General features: G+C 42.3%; 1 protein-coding gene across 14 annotated transcripts in view; it reads right to left on the bottom strand.

Annotated features, from left to right (window-relative positions):
* Positions 1 to 66: 66 nt before the first annotated feature.
* Positions 67 to 13,739, bottom strand: part of UNC80 (unc-80 homolog, NALCN channel complex subunit) — a 132,861-nt gene continuing 119,188 nt past the window's right edge. For 12 of the 14 annotated variants that reach the window (XM_040560999.1, XM_040561000.1, XM_040561008.1 and 9 more), the window contains 6 exons: positions 13,553 to 13,691; positions 11,461 to 11,517; positions 5,380 to 5,461; positions 4,785 to 4,896; positions 3,303 to 3,514; positions 67 to 2,492 (listed from right to left, as the gene is read on the bottom strand). In XM_040560999.1, the coding sequence (XP_040416933.1) occupies positions 2,223 to 2,492; positions 3,303 to 3,514; positions 4,785 to 4,896; positions 5,380 to 5,461; positions 11,461 to 11,517; positions 13,553 to 13,691 (872 nt within the window). In that variant the 3' untranslated portion in view covers positions 67 to 2,222. The remainder of the gene's footprint in view (positions 2,493 to 3,302; positions 3,515 to 4,784; positions 4,897 to 5,379; positions 5,462 to 11,460; positions 11,518 to 13,552; positions 13,692 to 13,739) is intronic. The other 2 variants (XM_040561004.1, XM_040561011.1) reach the window with 1 other exon arrangement.

Below are 13,739 nucleotides of genomic sequence, written 5' to 3'. Positions count from 1 at the left end.
GATTTGAAAGCGAAGCTGTGTTTTTTTCTCATTTGTGCGTCACTGTTAATAATAAAACTTAGCATCTGGAATTTAGCAATTCTTTGAGCGACCTCCAAGCTAGGAGATAATCCAGAGCAGTCTGCCATAGGTAGCTGGCGCTGGCTCCAGCATGCTGAGGAGATAAGAAGCAGTACAGCACATTTTGGTCAGCAAAGCAAGCAGTTTGTCACTCAGGACACCCATTGAGCAGGAGAGCTGAGATGCTGCCACCCAGTCAGCTCTCTTACAAAGCCACGTACACTTTAAAGTTGCATTAGTGCACCACCTATGGATGGATGGATGGATGGATGGATAGATAGACAGATACAGACAGAGACACAGAATTTGCCTCCAATGCAGAGGACTCAGCACATGCTCAACACCCCTGAGCCTGGGAGAAGGATGGCTTTTGCTATCATCTGCAGATGTTTGATGTGCACGAGTTCCCTCCTCAGACTGGTATGCACAGCTCCCATCAAATGTGAGCGTTTGACAAATACCGGGCCATGCAGCCCAAGGGCTCCATGGGTTTGAACAGGCTGAAACCTGCTGCCAGGTATACAGTTAGTTTTCCACACAACAGCAAAACCTGCATGCTGCACCACAGCAGTGAGACTATCATTTGTACGGCAGTACTTTAAACAGCTATTTTGGAGTTGTTGATGAGGGATGCGAGTCCTTTCTTTGGAGATGGATAGGATATTGTTCTATCTCCGCAGTAAGGCTGGTTTATGACGCATACGTTCAAATTACAAGCCCCAGGGGCCAAACTGGTAATTAGCACATTTTGCAAACTCTCAGGGTGATCTAAGACATTTTCCTCTGCACAATAATGCCACGATTACAAACCGCAGTATCTAGCTCTTCTAATGTAAGCTGGAAAAGGCTTTATGTGAATCCCAAAGCACAGGGTAACTTTGGGTGTTGCTTATGATTTCATGGTTTGATTCACAGCTGTTTTGCAGTTCGTCTGTAAGCAGCTAATGGATAAAGTCACATTTCAGTGTAATTCCATGATGCTGCAGCGTAGCCCATAACTCAGCTGTGACTTCAGCTGATCCCCCACAGGGATCGCCTCCTAGGTATAAATGTAACATGTATATATCTAATACTTGCAGCCATCAGCATTACGTACATAAAATGGAACCTTTGTAAATACAATCTCAGCATGCCAAAAATAGATTCTTTCATCAAGTTTCTGCCCTGCAATATGCATCTTTTGTTTACAATGTACATATATATTTATATTTTTATATATAGGAACATGAAAATACCATATATAAATATTTACTTTAAATCCCTATATATCTAAGGATGTAAGACAGCATCAGTGGAGCAGTTGCTAGGTACTGGAAGGTCCACACATTCCAGATGCGGTTTCTTGCTTTTTTTTTAACCTATGGGGATGAATTACTCAGTACATTAAAGCAAGACGGAGTGGATTATTTATACCATCTGCAGACCACTCACCCCCTGCCCATCTATATCTGTGCACAGCATGTGCATTCCTTCTTATGGTATGTACTGTATTTAGCTTTACAGAGCAAATATTTTTGTAGCACAAGGGCAGTATCTTACAAAGTGGAATGAAACCAATAGACAAACGTAAACTCAACTAAAGGCTGCAGTGCCAGAAAAAAAAAAAAAAAAGGGTGGGGTATCTAATTGCTCCATGGCGCTTATCATTGCTCGGCAAGTTAGAAACAGTAGTCTCAGGCTTGTGAAAATCGAGCTTTAGATTGGTACTTTTTGTCAGCATTTTCACTGTCAGTACCAAACTGTAAGAGCCTTGGATACAGCTGCTATATAGCCCTCCTCTCAAAAAAGCTACAAAAATAAATCTTGGGCACAGTCTCAAAAGAGGTTTCTCCTTCCTGTCTTGTACAGTACAACAGCCTGCTTACCCAAAGAGGCTGCTGATCAAAGTACATGGCTGCCAGATCAAGGCTTTGTGAACCACTCATACTTGCCCACACCTCCTACCCTGAGAATTTTTTAAAAATTCTCTGCTCCTACAGTCTTGCCCTGAACAGAAATAGATTTCGCAAACAGAAATTAGCTGGTCTACAGCAATAGGCTGTTAGCTATATTCTGCTTTTGGATAATAAAGTGCTCATTTGAATTAGTTACTAGTTACCAGGGAACTCAAAGGAGAAGGTACAGTTTCTCTTCCTCCTCCCACTACTGCACTTTCCCAAGAGTTAAACGTGAGATTCATCTAGATCGACGTCAGTCTCCCCAAGCTCCACGTGCGTGAAGCTGAAGTGAGTGGCCAGCAAGGGGTTCTCCATCCCATTGTCCTCACTGATGTGAAGGACCGTGTCCCCGTGCTGCAGTAAGCTGGTGGTCTCAAGGCCAGCGTAGTCCTCGGTGTCAGAGAGCTGGGTGGGTGGGGTGCTTTGTGCTGTGGCTGGCCGGGACTCCAAACCCTCCTCTTTCTCTTTCTCCTTCTCAGTAGAAAGTGCCTCACTCTGCAATTGAGGAGAGCCAGTGGTCATGTTCAGAGAAAAAAGGGTGAGGGGGGGGAAGAGCTAGGGAACACCTATAAAGTATTTTCTCATTCAGAACTACTTTTTACCATTAAAGGACCATTTGCAGATTATAAATCCCTAAAAATCTGCCCTAACAACTCAATTTTTTTGCTGGTGAATGAAATCTGTAACAATAACCAGAAAAGTTGTCTGTTTTCAGTTGTTAACACTTCCTCATTTCATTTTATATTTTCAAGAAAGATGTCCTATACTTGTTCATGGCAAAGTCCATACACCCAAAAGACACGAGATAGCTGGGGTATAGAAGTGACCACAATGTCACTGTGTTGAAGTGGCAATTGTGATTGTCTCTCACTGTGCTCAGTGGTGTCCAACAAAGAAAAATGTTGGACAAGCAGCTTCTTTTGAAATGTGATGCTTTTGCTAAAACAACCCTGAGTGAGTTTTCGAAGTAATCCTTCCTGAAGGACTCATTTCTCAGAGAACAAGCTGTAATTGCCAGCTGATGAAAATTTGCACAGGTCCAGAAAGACTTGTAGGTATGATGGAAAGATGCAGGAAATATATTTACAAATTAAGAATTACTGCAAAGACCGAGAAGCGGGTAGTTTATAAAAGTAGAGGGTAGGACAGCAAATTCAGCCTTAAGAAAAGATGCTGCCTTTACTCATCAGCCAACTTTTGTTATACTGCTGTAATGCAGCGATAAATATTTGCCCTGCAACTTAAATCAGCAAAGCTGAGATGAAGCAGTGGGCAGACACGTGATAAAACTGTCAGTCATGTTACCTGGCCAATGGCCTGGCTGTGGAGATCAGCTACAACGATGGCGGGAGAGGAAGTCAGCACAGGTTTACTTGGTGCTTCCTGCTTGCTGCTCCCCTGGGGGCTGCTGTGGCTGCAGCCCTGCGGCTGAGCTGCTGGAGCCGGGGGGTTGGCTGGGGACGGTGGTGTTGCCTCAGGCTGAGCTTCAGTGAAAGTCACCGACCGCTTCTGCTCTGCTGAAGGGTACAAAGCCCAGAAAGCTGAGTATTAAAATGCTATGATTTGGGAAGGAAAACACAGTAAGAGAGCAGAGAGCATCCCTAGTGTTTTTACAGCTAAGACGGGATTCGTGATTCATTCCATCTTTATAAGCTGTCTAAATGGCGTCTCATCTCAAAGCCTTTTACTCCTAGGCTTCCTCTAAAGCCACAGCAAGAGTCAGGGATCTCCTGAAGACTATTGACCCTACCTGTCTTTGTCATGGCTTGGTGAGATAAATATCACCCATAACATCTTTCCACCCCAGAATGTAATGAATTGGATTCCCATGTGACTTAGGCATTTTTGCCCTTAACTAAAAAAGAAAACTAAGATCAAATACATAAGGGAGTTGCCCCAGGTTTTGCAGGAAAATTGGAAAAGAAAGAGGGCAGCTGATTACCCCTCATTCCTGCCACTGACTGAGTTCACTACCCAGCAATAACAAAGAATATCATGGGTTGACAACAGCTAGACTAAAGCTTAACAGTAGAACGAATATCCCTGCTCCCACTCTTAATCATTCTGGCCAAGTTTTATGTTCCATGTATCTCCAGCAGCGCTGTTGCCCCAGCACAGTCCTGTCTGGAAACCCAGGAAGTTCTGAAGCAACCTTTGCTCTTCCAGGTGTTTCCTCCAAAGTTAATTGCTCACTTTAGATATACAGAATAGAGCTACCCGCTCTGCTCGACAATGCTGACTCCTGGAAATACATTGCACGGACAGCCCCATATTCATTTCCATATACAGCCCTTAAAACTCAGAACTGTTAAGCTTGCAAATGGTGGGAATTTTCCTTCGTTCTCCCACTCTTACTAGCAACTTCAAGATTTGCACATCCAGAGCTTTTAGACAAGGCATCCTGAATGGAGGACACATACCCTATATCCTCCACACTTTTAAGAGACACGATCATTGACTGCCCATGTCCAGTTTCACCTTGCTGACCTTGACACCATTAAAGTGTTTTGAGGGGGCGATTTTCTGATCCATTTACTAGGGAAAAGGATAAGCATGCTGGGGCTTCCCTTTAGTACAGGCTACTGAAGAGCAAGTTGATGATAACAATTTCCAGTCATTACCAACCTCAACATAAACTAGTTAAACATGGCACCTCTTATTTCTACGATGAAAACAGCTTACATATTCTTCAAATGTGCTAACTTTTCCTTTAATCTAAAACAACAACATCGTATTTTCCACTTTAAAATATGAAGTGCTGGCTCTGGAAATGCAGCACTGCCTTACCGCTAGGTTTTGGTTTTGGCTGGATGCTCCGCCGGGTGGTTGAAAGTCGAGCTCCGTGACGGCTACGAGGTTCAGTTTGAGTTTTTTGACGTGACAGCAGTGGTCGTCGAAGCTAGATATTGGAAGAAAGAGTCACGTTAGGCTGAGGTATGTTCATGTACTGCACAACTTGTCCTCTGTAGGGAGGATACAGCTACACATTTTAAGGTTTCAATGGCTCAGACATCTCCTTCATATGAAAACAGCTACTGAACTTCTGTGTTTTGGATCTTTTCAGTTTTAATACTGAATGTAATTGATGTGCTTTGTGTAACCATCATTTGAATTTAAAAAACAAACAAAACCCACAAAACCAACAAAAGTGCACAGAGGAAAGAACTGGGGAACTCAAAGTGCACCTTCTTTCTTACCAGTTTGCCAGGTCTCACAGCTACAACTTGCACTACGGTCCTGCTAACTTAACCAGAGTATCACAGAATCCGTAAAAGGGAAACCTTACATGCAGAAATCATTTCAAAACATACAAAATTAGAAAAAAAAACCAACAAAACAACTCGAAGAGAAGGAAAGGTTTGTTCACGCCCCGTCGTCTCACCTGCCGTAGGCCTCTCTTCCGCCCCAGGGGTTGCTGCAGAAGAAGGTTCTGCTGTCCGGGCTCACTCTGCACGCTTGCCACCCTGTTAGATGTCGACAGCGTTAGGCCAAGCACAGAAGCACCCTGTGTAACTAGCAGGTGTCCTTTGTGCAATTGTGACTGACATAAATAAATAAATAGATAGGTTGATAAACCACTAATGGCACAGTCACTTCAAAGAGCAAATACTGTCTTTGAAGGATGGGGGGGACGTGTCTGTTGGGTTGTGGCTTCCAAGGCTTAGGAGAGGGTGGGAGGTGGAGTCATGGCATTCAGGACTTGGCCACGCACAGGTAGCATCCAACTATAAATAACTGCAAATTTCAGTTTTCAGTCATTGATTGATGCATCCCACTGAGCCAACACTCACTTCTCTGCATCCTTTGCCACATAGGCTTTGTTAACAAAGGCAAGAATATCAGCTCCTAGCTCAAAAGCCTTCTTGTTTGCATTTCCGTTTTTAAGGACAATGTTGTAAAAGCTATTTTTTTCCTCCCAAATAGACTCCACAGCCTCATCACAATTTTGTCATCTGGTTTTAATTTCAATTTAAGTCAACAAACAAAAAACAAACACAAAGTGACAAAGGATCTATTCACATAATGGGTGCATGAGTTATGTGAACAAGGCCTCACACTCAACACTTGCAGCCTTGAGTCTCTTTGTAGCGAATGAACAAAAAAAAATACAAATAAACATAAATTATATATATACATTTATAAAAGCACACATTTTTAGTTTTTAATATCTTGGTACAAAACAGCTGAAAATCTGCAGTAAAACAATCTTTAGCAATAAAACAGACTCAGCTACACACCATCTCATTCTACTATTCAACTGATCATTAAATCTACTTCATACAAAAATACCACCCTCCCCTCATTTTCATCAAAGTAGTATATTCCTCCAAACAGTTAAAAATTGTTCATTTAGCAGACAGCGGTCACAAAACATTTTAACTGAATGAACTATGTCTGGGAGACATATGGCTACAATAGCAACTAACATTTAGATGGACTTCCTTTAAAGAAGGCAGCTGCTTATTTGGGACAGACTGGAATCCACTGAGCCACACGTCCTATTTAAGCAACTCCCAGCTATATCTGGAATGCACTGTTGAGGATTTGGTATTACAATCCATTTTGCCTTTGGCCTGCATTAATCTAAAGAAAAACAACATTCTTTTCTCTAGATGTTTTCCTTGGATCTCCCCAGAGGAGGTCAGTACCACCAACAGAGTGAAGGTTTAATATCTGCCCTTACAGGAGCGGAGGAAGAAGGCAAACCTAAGGTTTGACACGGTCAGACAAGACATGAAGGATGTCTGTGGAGAGGCTTAAAAAGTCCTCTCTCCTGAACAGCTCATTCTTCCCTTTGGCAGAAGTTACTGCTCGTCATAGGTTTGGTAGAAGAGAACATGAGAGCTTCCTGGTCTGCTTCAGGTCAAAGTCTGGTTAACTGAGCTCAAAGTCCTACTCCTTCCTCTCTTATCAGTTTAAACCGAAGCCTGACTTTGCATTTAAACCATATGTATGTGCTTCCACCAGCTCTGCTAGCGAGACAACTGGCAACTTCAGGGGAGAGACACTACCTTCAACCCCCGAAGCTGTTTCTCTTCTCATTGTCTGACTACAGCCTCCTAAGCCTAGCCATGCCTTTGGCAATCTCACCACAGCTGCAGTGGTTTGGAAAAAAGGAAAAGCTTATGCAAGCTCAAAGCCAGAACAAACAAGATATATTTGAGTCCTTTTCTCCCCCAGACAGCCCTTCCAAATGAGATCACCAGCCTCTGGAACGTATTTTCCAGCTTTTACGTAGGGTATTGACATGATTTACATACAAAGCATCCTAAACATCATGCAAACACCCGCCCATGAATAAGCAGAGTCCTCAGAGTTACTTCCTGTGAGCAAGACTGTGTTCTTAACCCAGGCAGTAACTGCAGCACATATGACTGGTAGGTCCAGAAGCAGCACATTGTTCCTTATTAGAGCAGAGAGACCGCGCTCAAATTAGTCTTTTGATTTGTGATCCAGACTACCTGAAATTGCAGCTTGTAGAACTTTCCTCATCTCCTGTTTCTACGTTTACATAAAAACCGATTCCTGCCAGTATGTGAATTAAGTAGGAATTGGCTGGAGAAAGTCTTGAAAAAATAATTTGCTATTGGACTAGCTTTTGCCAATACTGTTACAAGGTTTGATGAAGGAACAGCAGCTCTTGGCTCTACGGGTGATATGACATACCTGTCTGTAGCAGGCAGACTACAGATGTATTCAGTACAAAACACTGTTTAGAGTGATAAAACGAATTCACTTCACATGCATCATGAAAATACTTTGGAAAAGTCATTAGATAAAGAGAGCAGATGGACCACATGAGGGCACAGAGGCTATACATGAGGAGAAAAATGATTCCCATGGAGTAACCTGTGCACTGAAGACAAACAATAGAAAAGTGAACAACAGAAAGGCTGGATTTCGTGTCTTCCTGCTGGAGTCTGTGATTTTCAGCCTGGCTTATATCATAAGTGAAATGAGTTTAGTGAGCTGGTGGATGCTTCTTTCCAGCACTGAATCATTACGCAAATTGGTATAATTCAGGATGATCTTATGAGCTGAAATTGCAGATAACTATTGCAGACAAATGGTGGATCAGAGAGCAGCACAGTTTGGCAGAGCTGCCAGCACACAGCACAGTCCTGCTGTGGCTGTCTTTTTGCCTTTTATCCCCAAATTTCGAAGAAGGGATGGGGGGGAGGGAAGAAGGGGAGAGAGTCATGAAGACTGCAAATTTCAGATGAGTGGCTGAAATTTCAGATACAACCTTTCACTTTGTGAGGGTTTGTTTTCACATCAAAGAACGGCACTGCTGATTGTATTTCCATGAAAATTAGTGTGGCAGACAGATTGTTGACTCCGTGTAAATCCTCCCTCCTTTTCTGTCTCTCCTTGTTTACCAGACCTGACCAGAAACATACTGCTTTTCCGGCAGCCTGTGGAACCCAATCAAGGAACACTGAATCAAATGGCATTTCAGCTGGCAGTACCTTTCCCTCCTGAGGCACTGTGATCGATAAGGGGTTTGCTACACTACATAAATTTATTTGGGATATAAATTTATTTGGGAAGAACAAAATAGAAAAATTTCCTGCCCATCACAAAGATGCTCTATCACTCCCTGAGTATCTCTGTCAGAGGTTTTATCTTCACAGTAATGTTACTCCTGCTTCATAGTTAGGGCAGACAGGTGAGTAAAAGATCAAACAAACCCAGCTTCATGGGAGCATGTTGCCATCCCTACATGAAATGACAGCCAGTCACACAGTGGGGGCTAAAAGAAACTTTGTCAGGTTGGAATTATAAGTGATAAACCATGCAGCCGAAAAAAAAAAAAAGACAAAACTAAAACACAAACAAAGGAAACAAGGAGTTTAAAGGTCCATTAAAGGTGTACATGCTTGCCAAGCCACTGTGGTAGAATGTACACACTATCTATGTCCCAAGGCATCTGAGTGATGGGGTTAGTGGACAAAGGCCGGTGGAAAATGGGTTAAAATGTAGATGAACTCCAGCTCTCGTATTCCCAGACACATCCTAGTCATGTTGGTGTTAGATCTGCTACGCTTGCAGTACGAATTTGCTCTGATGTTCCCTAATAGGCACCATGAAGCTAGGATAGGCGTAACTACAAACATTAAGGACAATGTCTTTGTACAACAGATTTCCATTACAGTGAGTTCTCATTTTTCCTTTCCTGATTTACGGAAATGTCCTTTCCTCTCAAATTATTACTACAACTCATGATGCTTGATACATATGCTCCAAGTACCTCATGCTATCTGTTTACTTCTGAGCACCTAAACGCTGTCCCCTTCCTGTCTTCCCTGCTTTTCTACACAGCTGTCTCTAATTGTTCTAGAACAAAGGGAAACAGGCTTTATTCTTTCGTGTGTTTATCACTATTTATTTATTTAAAACTCCTACCTTCCATAGAGGTCTAGTCTCCATATGATTTATTTCTTTGTGTCAGTTGACTAAACATCAGCTTTTGAATTCAGAAGGCAATCATAAACTGTTGCTACTTTGCTCCAGCCAAAATCAAAGTTATGTAAGAAAAACCAAAGCCTGCTTTATTCAAAGTTGATGTTCCTGAATGTAAAAACACATTTATTCTGTCCTATGATCCCCATAGCACAATAAACTCCTGCAGTGTCTGCTTCATTACTTCTGTGCTGTAGAGGAGGAATCCAATTTGCAAATTTAACAATGTAGTTGAAATGACTTTTCTCACTCACAGAACTGTAATCTAGCTTTTTCATATGAATTTGCAGTATTTCCCCGTCTTTATTTCTTTCTAAGGTTTTGCAGCTCTCATGCCCGCTACTTGAAAAAAATAATAAACCTTAACAGAATTGACTCCCAAGTACATCTGTTAAGCTCTTTATCTAAGAAAAGCTCTGTACCAAAGAGCAGGGGGGAGGATACAGTGTCCTGGTCCCTAGCAAAAATTGGTCTGACAGAAATTAGTAGGAACCCACTGTACAGTTGATTGCATTTCAGGGTTCAAAATAAATTATTGCTTTTGAACTCATCTGTTGACTTGGCTGTCTCATATTCCTCAGCCTCATCACCGTTATTAGGAGTGACTCACACTTAACAAGATCAAAACATTTCAAACTCAACAGTGATGTAACCTGATATCAGGTCACGATGGCTTTAACTCAGATCCAGACCTTCTCCTCTACTCATCCTCCTCAACTGGGGTGAGCTTTTAGCTCCACATACGGGATGGCCCTTGGCTTCTTTGGTTGAATGGCTACTGTTCTCTTTATGCATGCTCAGATGACCATGCAATCAATTTTCCTGCATCACAAAAGCAGATAACCATATTCCTGCCTCTGCCAACAAGCTGATGTCTTTTCCTAATGCCACTCCTACAGCAGCACCATTTAGAGACCAATCTGCCAAAGCAGGAGTCATGCACACAAAGGCCACTATGAATCATGAGACGATCTCAGTGACACAACCAACGATAAACTCTCCATTTGTCAGCTGAGAGAAATTAACAAATGAACAAAGCAGCCTGTCCCCACCCCAAACGCCTCTCAGCGTATCCACATCTTCAGCTGGGGTGGTCAAGTAATGAAGCAGTGTGTTATCCTAGTGCTGCCAATGGAATGGGCCATGTTCCCCTGGAAGGAGAGAGATGCTCTTGGGACTCACGAGAGCTCTCCGACCTCGTGAGGATGGGTTGCAAGGTGTGAGCAGAGCAGCGGAATCAAAAGGATGACAGGCATGACTGAGGTGGCTGTTAAAGGTGCAGACCTCCCTTCCAAGCTCACTTCTGACCCATTTGACAGGGACGGCCCTAACAGTACTTGCACACAAACTCCCCTGTCCACAGGTAATGGTCAACAGCTTGGCCTGAACTCCAGTTCTGATGGGGCAATTTTAAGTATGGATTCATGGTGTTCACCTGCAAGCTTTCTAAAGCTGCCATTTGAGAATTGGGAACACTTTGCAAAAACAATGAGAATTACTGCAAAGCATCCACAGAGAACTTTGTTCTGCAGGAGTTATCGTAATTAGTTTTATTAGTGAACGTTAAAGAAAACAGCTTGATATTGTTATTAAGTCTTTTGTGGTGACAGCATCGTGAGATGAATGGAAAAACAGATGTCTGTTTTGTGTAAGCCTCCAGACTAATGCTTATAACAGGCTACAGCTAATGCCTCATGGATAATCTTTCTCATGCCTTTCAAGCAATTGCTAAACAAGGGGAAAAACCCAGGCTAGCCGGACAGACCACTACTTCACTTGCTATTTCCCCTTCCCCTTGGCTTCCTCCAAGTTATTGGCAATCAAAGCTGAAAACTGAAGGTGGGTTGCTACACCTTTGACTTGCAGGCCTGAATATCAATGAGCCACAAGAGACAGAGATGGAGAGAGCAACAAAAGGTGAGGGGAAGAGACAGAGGAGATTGGAAACGGCTCGTTTCCCAGCACACACACTGACAGACAGGTAGTGTTAACACTGTACCTAGAGAGGCTGCCCTCAGTGGCCAGGCTCGGGGAGTCATCGAGGACATTAGGTTCACTGCAGGAGGGGCAGGGAGATTAAGAATTTAGGGAAAGAAAATGCAAAAAAGCATGCGATTGTCTCTGTTTTAAAGGGAAAAAATATCAACGGAATAAAAAGTAAAAAAGGACGGTAACATTAATTGGTCTCGCACGCTCAACAGCACATATATGAGTCAGAGGAGCTGAAAGAACATCTGATAACAGGAGCAGTTGTTAGAGGGAGTTTACACTACATGGAGATGTCTACATCTCTGCTCTGAACTGGGGAGCTAAGGACTTCAGTAGGATGTATTTCCACAGGAAATAAGGTCAGGGAACTGTTTTCAAAGCCATTTTCCTGTGGCATTTTCATTTATTTTGGTTCTATTTACTTCCAGCTTCATAGAAAGCTTTTTTCTTCCCTCTTCCCCACGAGCCAGTTCTTCCTGAGGGAGGACTAATCTGCCTCCCAAGAGCTACAGACCACTTTCATTCTGGTACAGCTCTAAGGACAAACATCTGGAAAACAAGGTCATGTAGTGCAATGAAACTGTAAGTAAACAGCTGGCGTGGATCCTGGCAAACAAGTACACAATCACTTTGCTTTTCTACACTTCAGCCACTGAGGCAGGAGCAGCTCTCTCAACCACAGGAAAATCATGAAAGAAAGAAGGCAGTCTGCTGGGTTACCAGCAGGAAAGCAATAATAATATTACTTAGCATTAATTAGTTTACATTTGTGAGGCAGCCTGAAAGCGCAGAGACCATCCATAACTAAAAAGGGCATGATATTGTAGACTCTGATTGTGCTTGCTGAGCTTGTACTTTCCCTGCACAGATGAAAAGCGATTCTCCTGGTATATGGTGTACATCAAAAGTAGAGAGTAAAGCTCTGTTGTAATTAAACTCTTTTTTTCTCAGAAGAACCATGACTTGGGATTGCACAAAGCAAACATTGCTATCAGTCAGCTGTGACTCCTATGAAGTTTATGCATTCAAGATTGTAGTGAAAGATTGGGGAAAATGCAGTCTTGCATATTAATTTCTTAAGAAACAAAGGGACTGAATCAATTGGGTTCAAAAGTCAAATGAGTTCCTGTAAGCCCTTTTGTGAAAACTCCCAGATAAAATCTGTGTAACTCCTCTCTTGTAAATCACTTCTCCTATCTCTGCTGGTATGTACCACAGCTGTTACTTTTCCTTCATGTATCAAGGTTATTTCTTTACTTCCAAGCAAGACTGGGAGGGAACAATGTTGTTTGATTTTCCAAGGTTGGTCAAGAGATAATGCAGAATTTACAGTTTAAAGGTTCAAAGGAGTTAACAAAAATTAATCTATCCATTGTCAGATATGTTTGGATAACTATGCCACAGAAAAACAAAACAATAAACACTGTTTACTTAGAAAAAAAGTCACGTTTAACTGCAAAACTTCTCTCTACACTCTAAAGGCGCACATTTTCCAAATTCCTATCTCTTTCTCACCACTCCATGTCGACCAGGAATAAGGCATTCAAGGGTATCTATCAACATTAATATTTCTGGGTTTAAACTGTTAAATCCCGTCTTTCAGCTGGACATTCGGTGTCCAAGATGAGCTAGTTACTGTTCTAAGAAGGATAAAATCTGCATGGAAAAAAAAAAAAAAAAGTAAATCAAACAAACTACCTCTGCCCTCTGTCCAGCATCTGGGGATTACTCCCTGCTCCCAACGCAGATTGTGTACAGTCCCCTGGTTCATTACAGAACCTAGAAATCACATCTGCTCTTTGTGGTATCCACTGTAGTAGCAGAGGAAAAAAACTGCTGGAGATGTCTGAAACTGTTTCAGAGGAAGATTTCTAGAAATGACAGCTCCTTCTTTTGGACCTTATGCAACACAAGTCATCCTGGAAAATCATTATTTCCAAAGCTGCACCCTTGGTCCAATGCTATTTTTAAGATGAATAAATTTATTATCACTATGCTGGTGCTGATCCTCCTATCCCACATTTCTGATTTACACATAATATACCTGCACCATTTCTGCTCTCATGAATATAATGGAAAAGGTGAAAAGCCCATGTTGTTACCTTTGGCTGGGTAACATGCCCACCTCAGCCTGAGGTGCAGACACGCTGGAGAGATGGCTGGAGAACCGCCTCCTCCCAATGGCTCCCATAAGGTATGCTTCTTGTTCACTTACCACACTGGGCATGCTCAAGGAGTCATCTAGAAGGAAAGAAAGAAAGAAAGAAAAAAAAAGAAAACAAGAAAGGA

This window comes from Cygnus olor, chromosome 6, assembly GCF_009769625.2.
Source record: "Cygnus olor isolate bCygOlo1 chromosome 6, bCygOlo1.pri.v2, whole genome shotgun sequence".
Classification (NCBI taxonomy): Eukaryota; Metazoa; Chordata; class Aves; order Anseriformes; family Anatidae; genus Cygnus; species Cygnus olor.
Note: the sequence above shows the minus strand (reverse complement) of the source record. Positions and strands in the feature narration are given on the sequence as shown.